Here is a 12535-nt window from a genome sequence, read left to right on the forward strand (position 1 = left end):
GGTTTCGTCTGCTTCACGGAGCTGATGTGGTGTACGACTTTCTAGATTTTGACTTGGATGACTTCCATGCACGTCTTTGTGCGGCTGGCGACGACGTTGATGTGGACGAAGTTCGTGAGTGGTTGGATGACAACGAGGGCAATCCTGGGTATCACATCATATCTGATATCGAGATTGCATCGTCAGTTGCCGGTATAAGTACCCAGCTTGAAGATTCCGTCGAGGACAGCGATGATGACTCAAACTCCTCTCAGCGTGCCACTACTCCAGCCATCCCCAAGCTGAGCACACTCCGGGAGCACATCGAGTTCGTTCTCGACTACCTGGAACACCCGGACTGCGACAGGGAGATGGGGCCCTTGGGACTTGTGGAGGAAGTGCGCGCTTTCAGGCAGCGCATCATCAATCGCCAGAATTGCCATTCCTTACGTCAATCAGAATCGCCATTCTTTACGTCAATCAACCATTGACACTTTCTTCAGGCCTGTGACCCCTGCCATGCCCAGTCCTGGCTCCACACCACTGCCTTCCCAAGACAGGCCTTCCACCTTCGAGCCACAGCCCAGCACATCAGCCACAGTGGAGTCGCCACTGGACGTGAGTTTGTGCCTGTCTTCAGAGTTGTCTGCAGTGGGTAGTCCATCACCACGTCCCAGCGACACGCCCCTCGGCCACCTGCAACACTGTTAAGAGTCAAGTACAGTAGAGTGCAAGTGAGAAAAAAATGCACACTGTTAAGAAATTAGAATTCAGAGTGAAAAGGCTTCAGTGCAGTGCAGTGCAACATTGGTGAGAGTCAAGTAGAGCGCAAGTGAGAAAAGAATGCGCAGTGTTAAGACTTTCAAATTCAAAGTGCAAATGACTAAGTGCAGTGCAACACTGAATTACTGTAGGTGCTTCAAGTGCACTTTTTTACTGTCGAGTCTGAGAGAGGGCGGGTTATTCATCGTGACGGCCACGGACTTGTTGTAAGTACCCTGGATACTGCTAAACACTGTACAGTATTTTCCATACTCTCCTCTAAATCCTCATTCTCTGGTTCATTTTCATTTATTTCATGCATTTTGTCCTTATTTGTATGATTAAGTCCTTAAATAGGTGCTATGCAGATCTGGGAGGGAGTTATGTAGGTGGTTTTCTGAGTTAGGCTGGGTTAGGATCCATAAGTAGCAGTCCAGGAGGCAGGGGCCCACTGTCCGGATGGACCCACTTTCCAGACATGCCTTTGGCTGTGTTACATCGGATAATGGGAAGAGTACTGTATATATGTATATACAGTATATATACATATATATACTGTATATATATATATATATATATATATATTTGTGATATTTGTGCTCTGACAGAAACTAGATTAACTGGAGTCGATAAGTTGGATTTGGAGGTTGGTATACGTTTATTGATATCTGGTCGACAGGACGGAATGCATTATCAGGGAGTAGGATTGTTGCTGGGTTGTAAGGCAAATAAGGCTTTATGTGAGTGGGATCCTATAGATGAGCGATTGTTATACGCACGGTTTAAATCAAATCATGGCAACATCAGTCTGTTTGTGTGTTATGCACCTACTAATGATGCACTCGATGATAGGAAAGACTCATTTTATGAAAAGTTGCAAGAAGGAGTAGGAAGGGTACCTAGACGTGATGTTTTGATCTGCGTTGGAGACTTTAATGCAGTAATGGGCTGTTCAAATGAGGGATTTGAGGCATGTATGGGTAAGATGGGAGTTGGTAGTAGGATGAGTGAAAACGGAGTGAGGTTTGGAAGCTTCTGTCTAGCAAATGACTTAGTCATCGGGGGCACACTCTTTCAGCATTGCAATATACACAAGACAACTTGGGTGTCGCCGTGTGGAAAATATAAAAATCAGATTGATCACATCGCTATCAGTAGGAGGCATAGAAGTTCTCTGCTAGATGTTCATGTTAAACGGGGAGCGGATATTGGTAGTGACCATCAACTCAGCATTGCAAAAATAAGGTTTAAACTTAAAAATCAGAAGAAGGAAAAATCTGGTGTTGGTAGATACGATATTGTTAAGCTTAGAAGGGAAGGAGAAGAAAAGGAGGAATTCAGATTAGAATGCAGAAATAGGTTTTTGGTGTTGGAAATGTTGGAAGAGGGGGAGAGAAGTGTAGATGAGATGTGGGAGGATGTGAACAAAGTTTTGCATGAGACTGCTGAATGTACGATTGGAAGGAGACATAGCTTCAGGAGAAAGAAATGGATATCAGAGGAAACGTGGGATATGATAAAAAAGAGAGGTGAGGCTAAATTGAGGAGTGAGATGCAATGCGTTGATGAACAAGAGATTGAATTAGCAAGAGCTGCGTACTGGAGTTTGAATTCAGAAGTAAGAAGGTTAGCTAGGAGAGATAAAAGAAGATGTGTGGATGAAAAGGTTGCAGAGACTGAAATCTTAATAAACAAAAATGATGGACAGAGTCAAAGAATAGCATATGAATCGATTAGAGAACTGAGTGGTAATACAGGTAAACGCAAGGAAATACCAGTTAGAGACAGGGAAGGAAATTTATTGACCAAAGATGGAGATATTAAAAATAGATGGAAAGAGCATTTTGAGACAGTTCTTAATAGACCAATATCACCGGAAGAGGATATACCGTCTGCTCAGGAAGATTTAAATATAGAAACAGGAGAGTTGAGGCTTGCAGAAGTGGAGAAAGCAGTAAAACAGTTAAAGAATAATAAGGCACCAGGGGAGGATGGTTTATTTCCGGAAATGTTTAAAGTGGAGGGGGATAGATTAATAATGATCTTGACCAAGCTGTTCAATAAGATATGGGTGACGGGGTTACTACCATCAGTTTGGAAGAATGGTGTAATTGTTAAAGTTCTGAAGAAGGGAGACCTGAGTGAATGTGGTAATTGGAGGGGAATCTCTTTGTCACCGATAGCTTTGAAAGTTTTCAGTAGAGTGTTGTTAAATAGGTTGGAGCCGGTGGTTGAGGGTATTCTGAGGGATGAACAGGCTGGTTTTAGAAAGGGACGTGGTTGCAATGATCAGATCTTTATAGTTAGGCATTTGATGCAGCAAGTTAATGAAATGAGAGTACCGTTAAGTCTTTGTTTTGTTGATTTTGAAAAGGCTTTTGATAGTGTTTCGAGAGAGACTATGGGGAAGATCATGAGACATTATGGAATACCAGAGGAGTTTGTGAGGGTCATTATGAACATGCATGAGGACACATTTTGTAAAGTGATGGTTGATGGTTGTCTGAGTGATTCGTTTGAAGTCAAGTCCGGATAATTCAAGGTGGTGTTCTATCGCCTTTACTATTTATATTGGTCATTGATTACATTATGAAACGCGTTGGAACAGAAACCGGTGCAGGTATACTTTGGGGAGAGAACAGGAAACTTTTGGATTTAGATTATGCAGATGATATAGTTTTGATTTGTGATGGGCCAGAAGAGATGCAGAGAGTGTTGGACTGTTTGGTGAGTGAAGGTCGCAAGGTGGGTTTGGTTATTAATTGTGGAAAAACTGAAATAATCAATATGAATATGGAAAATGCACAGGAATGTGTAATTGGAGGTATGGTTGTAAAGCAAGTTGATAGTTTTTAATATTTAGGTACTTATTTAGCCAAGGATGGTTCTTTGAACTTTGAATTCGAGGAAAGGTTAAAGAAGGCTAATCAGGCAATGGGAATGCTTAAAAATATTTGGAATAATAACAATTTCTCTGTGCATACAAAAATCAAACTTTATAAGGTAATGGTTAGGAGTATCTTAATTTATGGACACGAGTCTTGGTACAGCACAGTGACTATGGAAAATAAATTCTTGGTGTTTGAAAATAAAGCACTTAGAAGAATATTAGGAGTTAAGTGGTGGGAAAGGATACCAAATAGTAGAATTAGAGAAATAACGGGAGTGCAGCCGATCGATGAATATGTTAGATTCTCACGATGGAAGTGGCTAGGACATGTGTATAGGAGACAGGGAATAGTACGAGGTACACCAGGGTGGGTGGCACTTGGTAGGAGAGGTAGAGGAAGGCCAAAAGAGACGTGGGTGAGGACAATGAGACGGGAAGCCGGAGATGAGTGTTGGGGAGATCTTGAGGAGTTAGCACAAGATAGGATGTGGTGGTGTGAGTTCATCGAGGCCCTATGCATCCCCGAGGGTGCCACAGGAAATGATTGATTGATATATATATATATATATATATATATATATATATATATATATATCTATATCTATATCTATATATCTATCTATCTATATATCTATCTATCTATATATCTATATATATATCTATATATATATATATATATATATATATATATATATATATATATATATATATATATATCTATATCTATATATATACAGTAATCCCTCTAATATCCGAACGCCCAATATCCGAACATCCCCACTAACCGGACATAATCCTCCTGGGATCCAATATTCCCAAAATGGGCCAAAAACCGCAAAAAATTCGAAAAAAATCTGACTTTTTTCCCTCCCATAATTTGAAATTCCCGCCTGGTGCCAAACAGCTGTTACACCATGGTCCCTTCACCCCTGCCTTCCTCCCCCTCCCCCCTCCCCTGTTAGGTTGCCATTTGGTATTTTTCATTACCAAATGTGGGCCAATTTGGTAATGAAAAATTCGTTTGGTAATGAATTAGAATAATGCATTACCAAATGGATTTTTCACATGTATGAGGATACACAGGATGGAGATGGTGGATTGTTTGCTCTCTCTGATTAATCTGCTACCCTACATATTGTGAAAATAATCAACATGGTGTTAGTTATAAGGAGAGTGATTACATGTATTTCCACTTGTATATATAATTAGTGAAGAATATATGCTAGCTTTACGAATTTGGTAATGAAAAGTTATATTTGACAATGAAAGTTGAGGAGATTGGTAATGTGGCTGTTGCGATCTGGCAACTCTGTTACCCCACCAACATCAACAGTCACAGCTTAACTCCGATGGAGAGCAGATACTCATAACAGTGCAAGCCACAGGTGCTTGTTTTTTGTGAATAAACAGTGAATAAACTGCAATATCTTGCCACTAGAACACACAGGAATTTACAGTGTTGTGCAGTGTTAAGAAATTAGAATTTAGAGTGCAGAGGATTAACTGTGGACTGCAAACTGGCGGTTCAAACCAGTCCAAGAGCAAGGGACTTGTAAGTACCCAGAATGTTTAATATTGTATAAACTCACCTCTAAAACCTCATTTTATGGTTCTTTTGCATTTATTTCAGTCTTTTATGTCCCTTATTGGTGTGATTTGGGTCTTAAATAGGTGCAATACATGTCCAGAGGGAGTTGTATAGGTGTTTTTCAGAGTTAGGGTCCATAAGTACAAGTCCATAAACTGGGGCCCAATATCCGGACAGGACCACTATCCGGACCTGCCTATGGCTCTATTGATCCGGATATTGGAGGGGTTACTGTATATATATATATATATATATATATATATATATATATATATATACTGTATATATCTATATCTATCTATCTATTTATCTATCTGTCTATATATATGTGTATATATATATATATATATATATATATACAGTGGGGCCCCTTGGATAGCGACCTTATTAGTCTGCCAAAATGGCCGCTACCTATGAAATCGCTATCTGAGGGGCAAACTTCTAACCTAAAAAAATTAATATAGTCCTGGGCTCCTTCAGGTATACCTCTAATTTCCTCCATTAACCATTAATATCACGTAATATTTCTTCAATAATAAGATAAACGTATACTACTTATTCAAAGAAGATTAACAAACTTACTTTTAATTCGTTTTGAGTGCTTTCACTGATAAATATAGTTATCGTACTGTGGCAACCTGCTGGAGCCGCTAAAAAATAAATACTGCATGCATTCCAGCTAGACCCTGAATTCCTACTGTGAACACTAATAAAATAAACTTACACTTAATATGCAAAAGGATAAACAAATTTTAAAATCACTTTTGCTATTTATTGTTAACATTGCTGTCGTGCTTGGTGGTTACTGTACTGCAGCAGCCTAGCGACCACGGCCCTGACTCTGCTCACTCTCAATCTCTTGTTCCTAGTCTTCCCCTCGTCCCTCACATTGTAACACACGCAAACGAACTTCATTCACGATGCGATGGGCCTCTGTTTCCTCATCTTCCCAACCATCATATAGGTCCTCCTTGAGCTGAACAGGGGACATGTCGACATCATCCTCTTCGTCTGACGAGGCATTCAAAATGGCATGTCTTTGTGCCTCAAACCTTTCTTGCTGCTGACTTAAAAATTGTGTGGTCAGTGTCTGGCACCTTGCATTTATTTTGTCATTCAGGGTCTTGGTGAAGATTTTCGTCAGATCTTGGAAATACACTAGGGCTTGGTCTCGACAATTAAAATGGAGAGAGGTTACCTTGTCTTGAACTTCGGACAGTATGGCCAGGATTTCAGACAAATCCTTCACTGTTGGCTCATTTGGTTTCTTTTCTTCTTCCTTATCTTCTTGCACTTCCTCTTCCTCATCTTGGTTCAGCATCTCCTCAGCTTTTTCTTCTTGATCTTCACCTTTTACCAAGTCCACAATTTCTTTGTCAGACACGCACGAGAGTCCCGGCACTGTGCAGATGATGTCAGTAGTCTCACGTGCCACCACCTGCAGCTCCTGCCTGGCTGCCTCACCCGCCTGTTTCAAATGTGGAAACAACGGGGCTCAAGCATGTGCAATGGTGGCTTGATTGATCTGGCCCCATGCTTCACAGAATAAATCCACTGTATGCTTTATCTTAAAAGATTTCCAAAAGGCCTTGACGGTCATTTCCTCTTGATCCTCTTCCTCTTGACTTGCTTCATGATCAGGTTCACTGTCACTAGAATTAGCCTCTTGGATCTCCCTCAGTTCATGAAAGTTATGAGTCTTTTCCCTCAGTTTGCTGTGGAGCTTGCCATAGAAGAAGAGTTTAGTGTTAGCAATTAACTCTTGATCTAAAGGTTGAATTTTGGCAGTACTGTTGGGAGGCATAAAAACAACCTGTATGCTAGGGTGGCGGTCTACCATGAAGCGAGTGTCCCCGGGTGCATTATCCAGGAACAACAATATTTTCCAGTCAATATATTTCTTCTCGCAATACTCGCAAGTCTGGGGCACAAAAATCTCGTCTAACCACTTAATAGAAAGGCTTGAGGTCATATATCCATGCTGTTTGAGTACCACACACAATTGGGGAGTTTGTTCATATCACAGTGGCGGTAGGGATGTGGTTTGGCATATTTATAGACAATAATGGGTTTCATTTTGAAGTCCCTTGAAGCATTGCAGCAAAGCAGGACACTGAAGCGATCCATGGCCATTTTGGTTCCAGCAGCTTGATGAAGGTTTTTGTGGGCACAGGTGGACTTGTGTGATTTCTTCCAGTACACCCCAGTCTCGTCACAATTAAAAACTTGATCTGGGGTGTACCCTCCTTCCTCCATAATAGATTTAGCAAATTGGGGAAATTCTTGTGCAGCTGTAGTGTCTGCAGATGCAACCTCGCCCTGGTAGAAAGCCAGCTTTACCCCACAGCGTTTTTTTAACCCATGTAGCCACCCACGTGAGGCATTGAAAGGAGTAGGATTTTGGATATTTTTTTTTGCACATAGTCCCTGGTACACTGCTATTGCCCTTGCATGAATTTCTGTTCCATCAACACTTGCTTCTTTTCTTAATCGCCTTGCTAACCACTTCATTACATAATGTTCAATCACCACTTGGAGTCTGTTTTTTTCAGTAGTATTGTGCATGGCCCGTCTAGCTCCACCTGCGCCACCCGTAAAATACTTTGTTGTGGTTTTTATTGCTGCCATTATCGCATTCTTTTTCTTTCTTATGTTTCTTACACTCGATTCAGGCACATTCAACAGTTTAACAATTTCACATGTCTTTGCACCATCATCAATCATCTGAATTATCTTTTTCTTTTCCTCCACGCTTTATTGTTTCTTTGGCTTGCCACGCATGTATTCTCTGGCCTTTTTTATCAGTTTTACACTACCTGCACTTCCTGTTTTTTTCCCAGGGCCACGCCACCATTTGGGCCAGCCCCCAAAGTTGAAGCCATGATAATAGAACACTTAGTAGCCAGACAATAAATGGAAGGTCATAAAAAATTTTAACAATGGCGAGACTGTGACGAGTTGAATGAATGCGCGGTGCGTGGATAAACAGTGGGTCAATGAACTGAGTGAGGAGAGACTTGCACTCGCTGTCAATGTTACCGGGGTCTGACCAGGTCTGACCTTGGCAACTCTGCCCACCCACTCGCTACGTGTTAAATGACCAGCGGATTTACACTAACCATGCAGCATTAATCGCTATGAGATAGTTTCTTTCCTATCGCTATCCGTGGATTCGCTAATGAAAGAAATGCTATTTGAGGGGCTCCACTATATATATTTATTCACACCTTGTTTCCATTTTCTATTCTCTCCTCATATCACCTTAATCATCCCTGGTGCATGACACTACCAGTGTCTTCACTTCACTGCTGATCTCTCAGCTGTTCATTCATAGTTCTGTCATTCAGGGAAGCACTGTACATCCAGGTGACCAGCCTCATTTCCATGTATTTGACCTACATAAGTTGTGCTTTTTTTACTGTGCAGGTTTCACTATGGTAAAGCATAAATCATACCACATCCTTTTGCCCTACTCACTGCTGCATCTCTTGTGTAATCGTATGCCGAAAACATTATAGAAAAGTTAATTGCTCTCAACACCCTTCCAACACACAGATCATGACCACACATTTTGCCACAACAGTGGCAGTTGTTAACCTCTACTTCCATTGTGATGATGATGATGATGATGATGAGGAGGAGGAGGAGGAAGATGGTAAGTAATGGCTCATATAATATGATGATGGTGATAATGATGACTAGTTAATCTGCACTTGTAGTACTTCCTCATCCCAGTGCCAGAGAGGGAAGAGGATAGGAGGCAATGACCCAGACATGATGATAATGATGATCATTACAATAATTAACCAGCATTTGTAATATTTCCTTAGGTCAGCGTCTGAAGAGGGAAGAGGAAGGAGGCAATAATCTTGACATGATGATTGAGGGGAAGTTCTTCAACCGACGCCAAAACATGGAATTCACCGACTATTTGTGGACTGTTCTGATGAGTAGGTTGGCCAGGAAACAGGCAGTCTCAGTTGTAAGCCAGGGATGTGATGTGTTCTAAACTGTAACTTTACTTACAGTTTAACATATAATGATGACTTACTTCCTTTTTTTTTTTTTTTTTTTTTTTAAAGACTTAAGCATGCATGCATGCATTGACCTTGGTCACCTAATGGTGGCTCTCCATGCTGCTCAATCTCTGGCAGCCTCCCTATTCAGTCCCACATCCCTGAGGTCATGCTCAATTATTCAATCCCAGGTCCTTTTTGATGTACGTCTCACGATCTCACTTTCTGCACCCTATTGCCATCCCACATCCTCTCCACATGCCCAGACCACCTCAATCTACCACTCCTCATCACAACACCAATACACTTCAGTCCAATCCTACCTCTTTCAATCATAAACCTAGCCCCCCCAGGCCCAGCACTCAAGAACACACTGCAGACCCTCCTAATCATTATCATTTATGTACGTTTGAGCCTGCGAATATCCTCTTCCTTTACTGCCCAGGCCTCACTGCCTTACAGCTTTACACTCCTAACATATGCCACATACAAAGATCCTTTAGCACGGAGGGAGAGTCCACTCAGTGTCAGGAGAGGCAACAGGTCCCTGAACTTTTTAGCCTCTCCTCACTCTAGCCACAGAGTTAGCTCCAGCCTCACCTCCAGCACTTAACATGTCTCCCAGATGACAAAACTCTTCCACCCACTTGAGAGACTCACCAACAAGATCAGTCATTTCACGCCTGACAAGCTCCACATGCTCTCCCTGACACACTACACACATGACGTCAGCATTATCTCATAGTCTACCTCTAATACCACAACATCTCTTGGGCACCCAATTATCACAAACACTGCACAAGATGGAATTACTTTCCACACCTTGTGGCAAGTCGCACATGGCCACTCTTCCTCTTCTTTGATATTACCACCACCAGCCCTAGATACCATCACCTTTATTTCTCTGCATTTACTTTCAAGCCCTTGCGTCCCATACCATCTCTCCACTTCCTGAATCTCTCCTCCCTTTCATTATCTGCAATCAACACCAAATCATCAGAATGCAACATACCCCACAGGAATCCATTTCTGAAGTTACTTCAGAGGACTTCAGGTACCATGATAAACAACAAGGGGCTCTTGACTAACCCATGATGCACACCATCATTCAGAGAAAACTCATCACTCAGATCTCCATTAACTTTTACCAGGGTGTAAGCATCCACATACATAGCCATAATCACCATAACCAACCACTCCTCAAACCCAAGCTTTCCCATTGCCCACTTCACCACCTCCCTAGGGACTCTGTCAAGGGTCTTCTTCAAGTCAACAGAAACAAAGTACAGATCCCATTTCTTTTCCATATATTTTTCCTGATGCTGTCAAACAGTGAATATGGCATCAGTGGTCCCTATGCTTGGCATAAACTCAAACTGCATCTCATCAGTGTTCACTCTTTCTCTTCTCCTAACTTTTAGGATCCTTTCTTTAGTCTTCATTATCTGGTTCATAAGCCTTATGCCTCTATAAGTTCCTCATTCCAGGGCACCACCCTTACCCATGTACATTTTTACAATCATATCACTCAGCCAGTAATCTGGGACAACAGATTCATTTATAAATGTATTTATCATGTGAGTAACTAACCTCACTCCCATATCTCCTGAGGCCTTCGGTATTTGAGCAGTCAGCCCAGACATGCCTACCACCCTCCCCACCTGCATCCCACCTATTCCCTTGCTCATAGTAGCAGCATCAGTCAAAGGCCAAGGGCCAAACATTGGAGATGTTAGCTCCAAACCTTCTCTGTTCAGTCAAACTCTTCGTTCAACAACCAGTTATAATGCTTTCTCCAGGCATTTTTAATATCCCCACTGTTCACCACTATCTTTCCTTCATCATTGTTCATACACTGCTCACCTATAATATCCATGTTTTCCCTCTTCATCTGATTTGCCATATTGAATATCATGTTCTTCCTTTCCACAGTATTTAGGTTATCCAATGAAAGTCTCTGAGACTCAGACTTTGTCCTGTGAACCTCATTTCTAGCCCAGCACTTGGCAGCAAAGTATTCCTCTTTTTTATCACACTTTTTCTATTCCCAGAAAAGCCTCCTTTTTTTCGTTAACGTCAGCTTCTGCAGCCTCATCCTACCACCAAGTTACTTTGTCATGAGATGCCTCTTGTCCATCCACACACTGATTCAGCAACTCTCAGGAGATTGTTCTTTAGAGTCTGTACTGTTCATTAACACTTTTGTCAACAGCTCCCTGATCAGCCAGCACTCTAATAATAATAATAATAATAATAATAATAATAATCTGGCCTTTTGTTTCTCAAAAGCGCCAGTTCTTCCTTTTGGGAATTCACTAGCGCTCGACACACATACATTATTTTTACAATTACAAGAATTGTGACATTTCTTGTATATAATACAAGCTACATCATATATACATGAAAGTGGCAATAATTAAACCCTGTAATCATCCGTCATAGTACCTCTCTCCAGGTCATAGCATTTTGAAAAAAGAAAGGCTTTCAGCTGTCTCTTAAAGGATTCAACAGTACAGAGTTGTCTTATGAACAATGGCAATCTGTTATATAATCTAAGGGCTCTATATGCAAAAGAATGATCAGAGAAAGATGACTGGTGAATGGCTCCTGGCTCATCAAGACGCAAGGAATCATCTTCACTGCGTAACATCACACCCGGTCGTGTCGATGGGAGTTGTAACAATTCAGCAAGATACTTTGGTTCAACAGGCTTAAGAACCTTGAATGTAATAAGACACAGTTTAAATTCAATTCTAGCCTTTACTGGTAACCAATGCAACTCAATCAGAAACGGGGTAGTTGAGGTTCTCGGGGGGAGACCAAAGATAAGCTGTGCCGCCCTGTTCAACACAGACTGAACTTTTGTTAGTATATTATTTGGAAGACCAACCCACAGTGAATTACAATAATCAACACGAGACAAGACCACTGCATGGACCAATGTTAAGAGGCACCGTCTATTCAGGAATCTTCTCACAGAGTACAGATTTCTGATATGCAAGTTACACCCTCTTACAACCTGATTAATATGTTCTTTGTAATTTAACTTAGAATTAATATAAACACCCAGATTTCGAACAGAGCTGATTGGATGCAGCTGTGACACGCCAATGTTCAAAGCCAGGGCACTGTCAGTGTCATCACCCCTTCTGTTTCCTCTGATGATGATGATCTCAGTTTTACCATCATTCAGCTTAAGTTTCCTCTTAGCCATCCAAATCTTAATATCAGACATTAGAGATTCAAATTTTGTCTTAGTATCGTTGATATCTGACATCTTAACATAGAGCCGGGTGTCAT

General features: G+C 41.3%; 1 protein-coding gene across 1 annotated transcript in view; it reads left to right on the forward strand.

Moving 5' to 3' along the window:
* Positions 1-12535, forward strand: part of Zwilch (zwilch kinetochore protein) — a 200053-nt gene that overhangs the window by 79605 nt on the left and 107913 nt on the right. Inside the window, exon 8 of the mRNA XM_080286254.1 lies at positions 9050-9169. Within this exon, the coding sequence (XP_080142380.1) occupies positions 9050-9169 (120 nt within the window). The remainder of the gene's footprint in view (positions 1-9049; positions 9170-12535) is intronic.

The sequence above is a fragment of the Coenobita brevimanus genome, chromosome 110, assembly GCF_032717465.1.
Source record: "Coenobita brevimanus isolate Jiangsu-jjx chromosome 110, ASM3271746v2, whole genome shotgun sequence".
NCBI classification, from domain to species: Eukaryota; Metazoa; Arthropoda; class Malacostraca; order Decapoda; family Coenobitidae; genus Coenobita; species Coenobita brevimanus.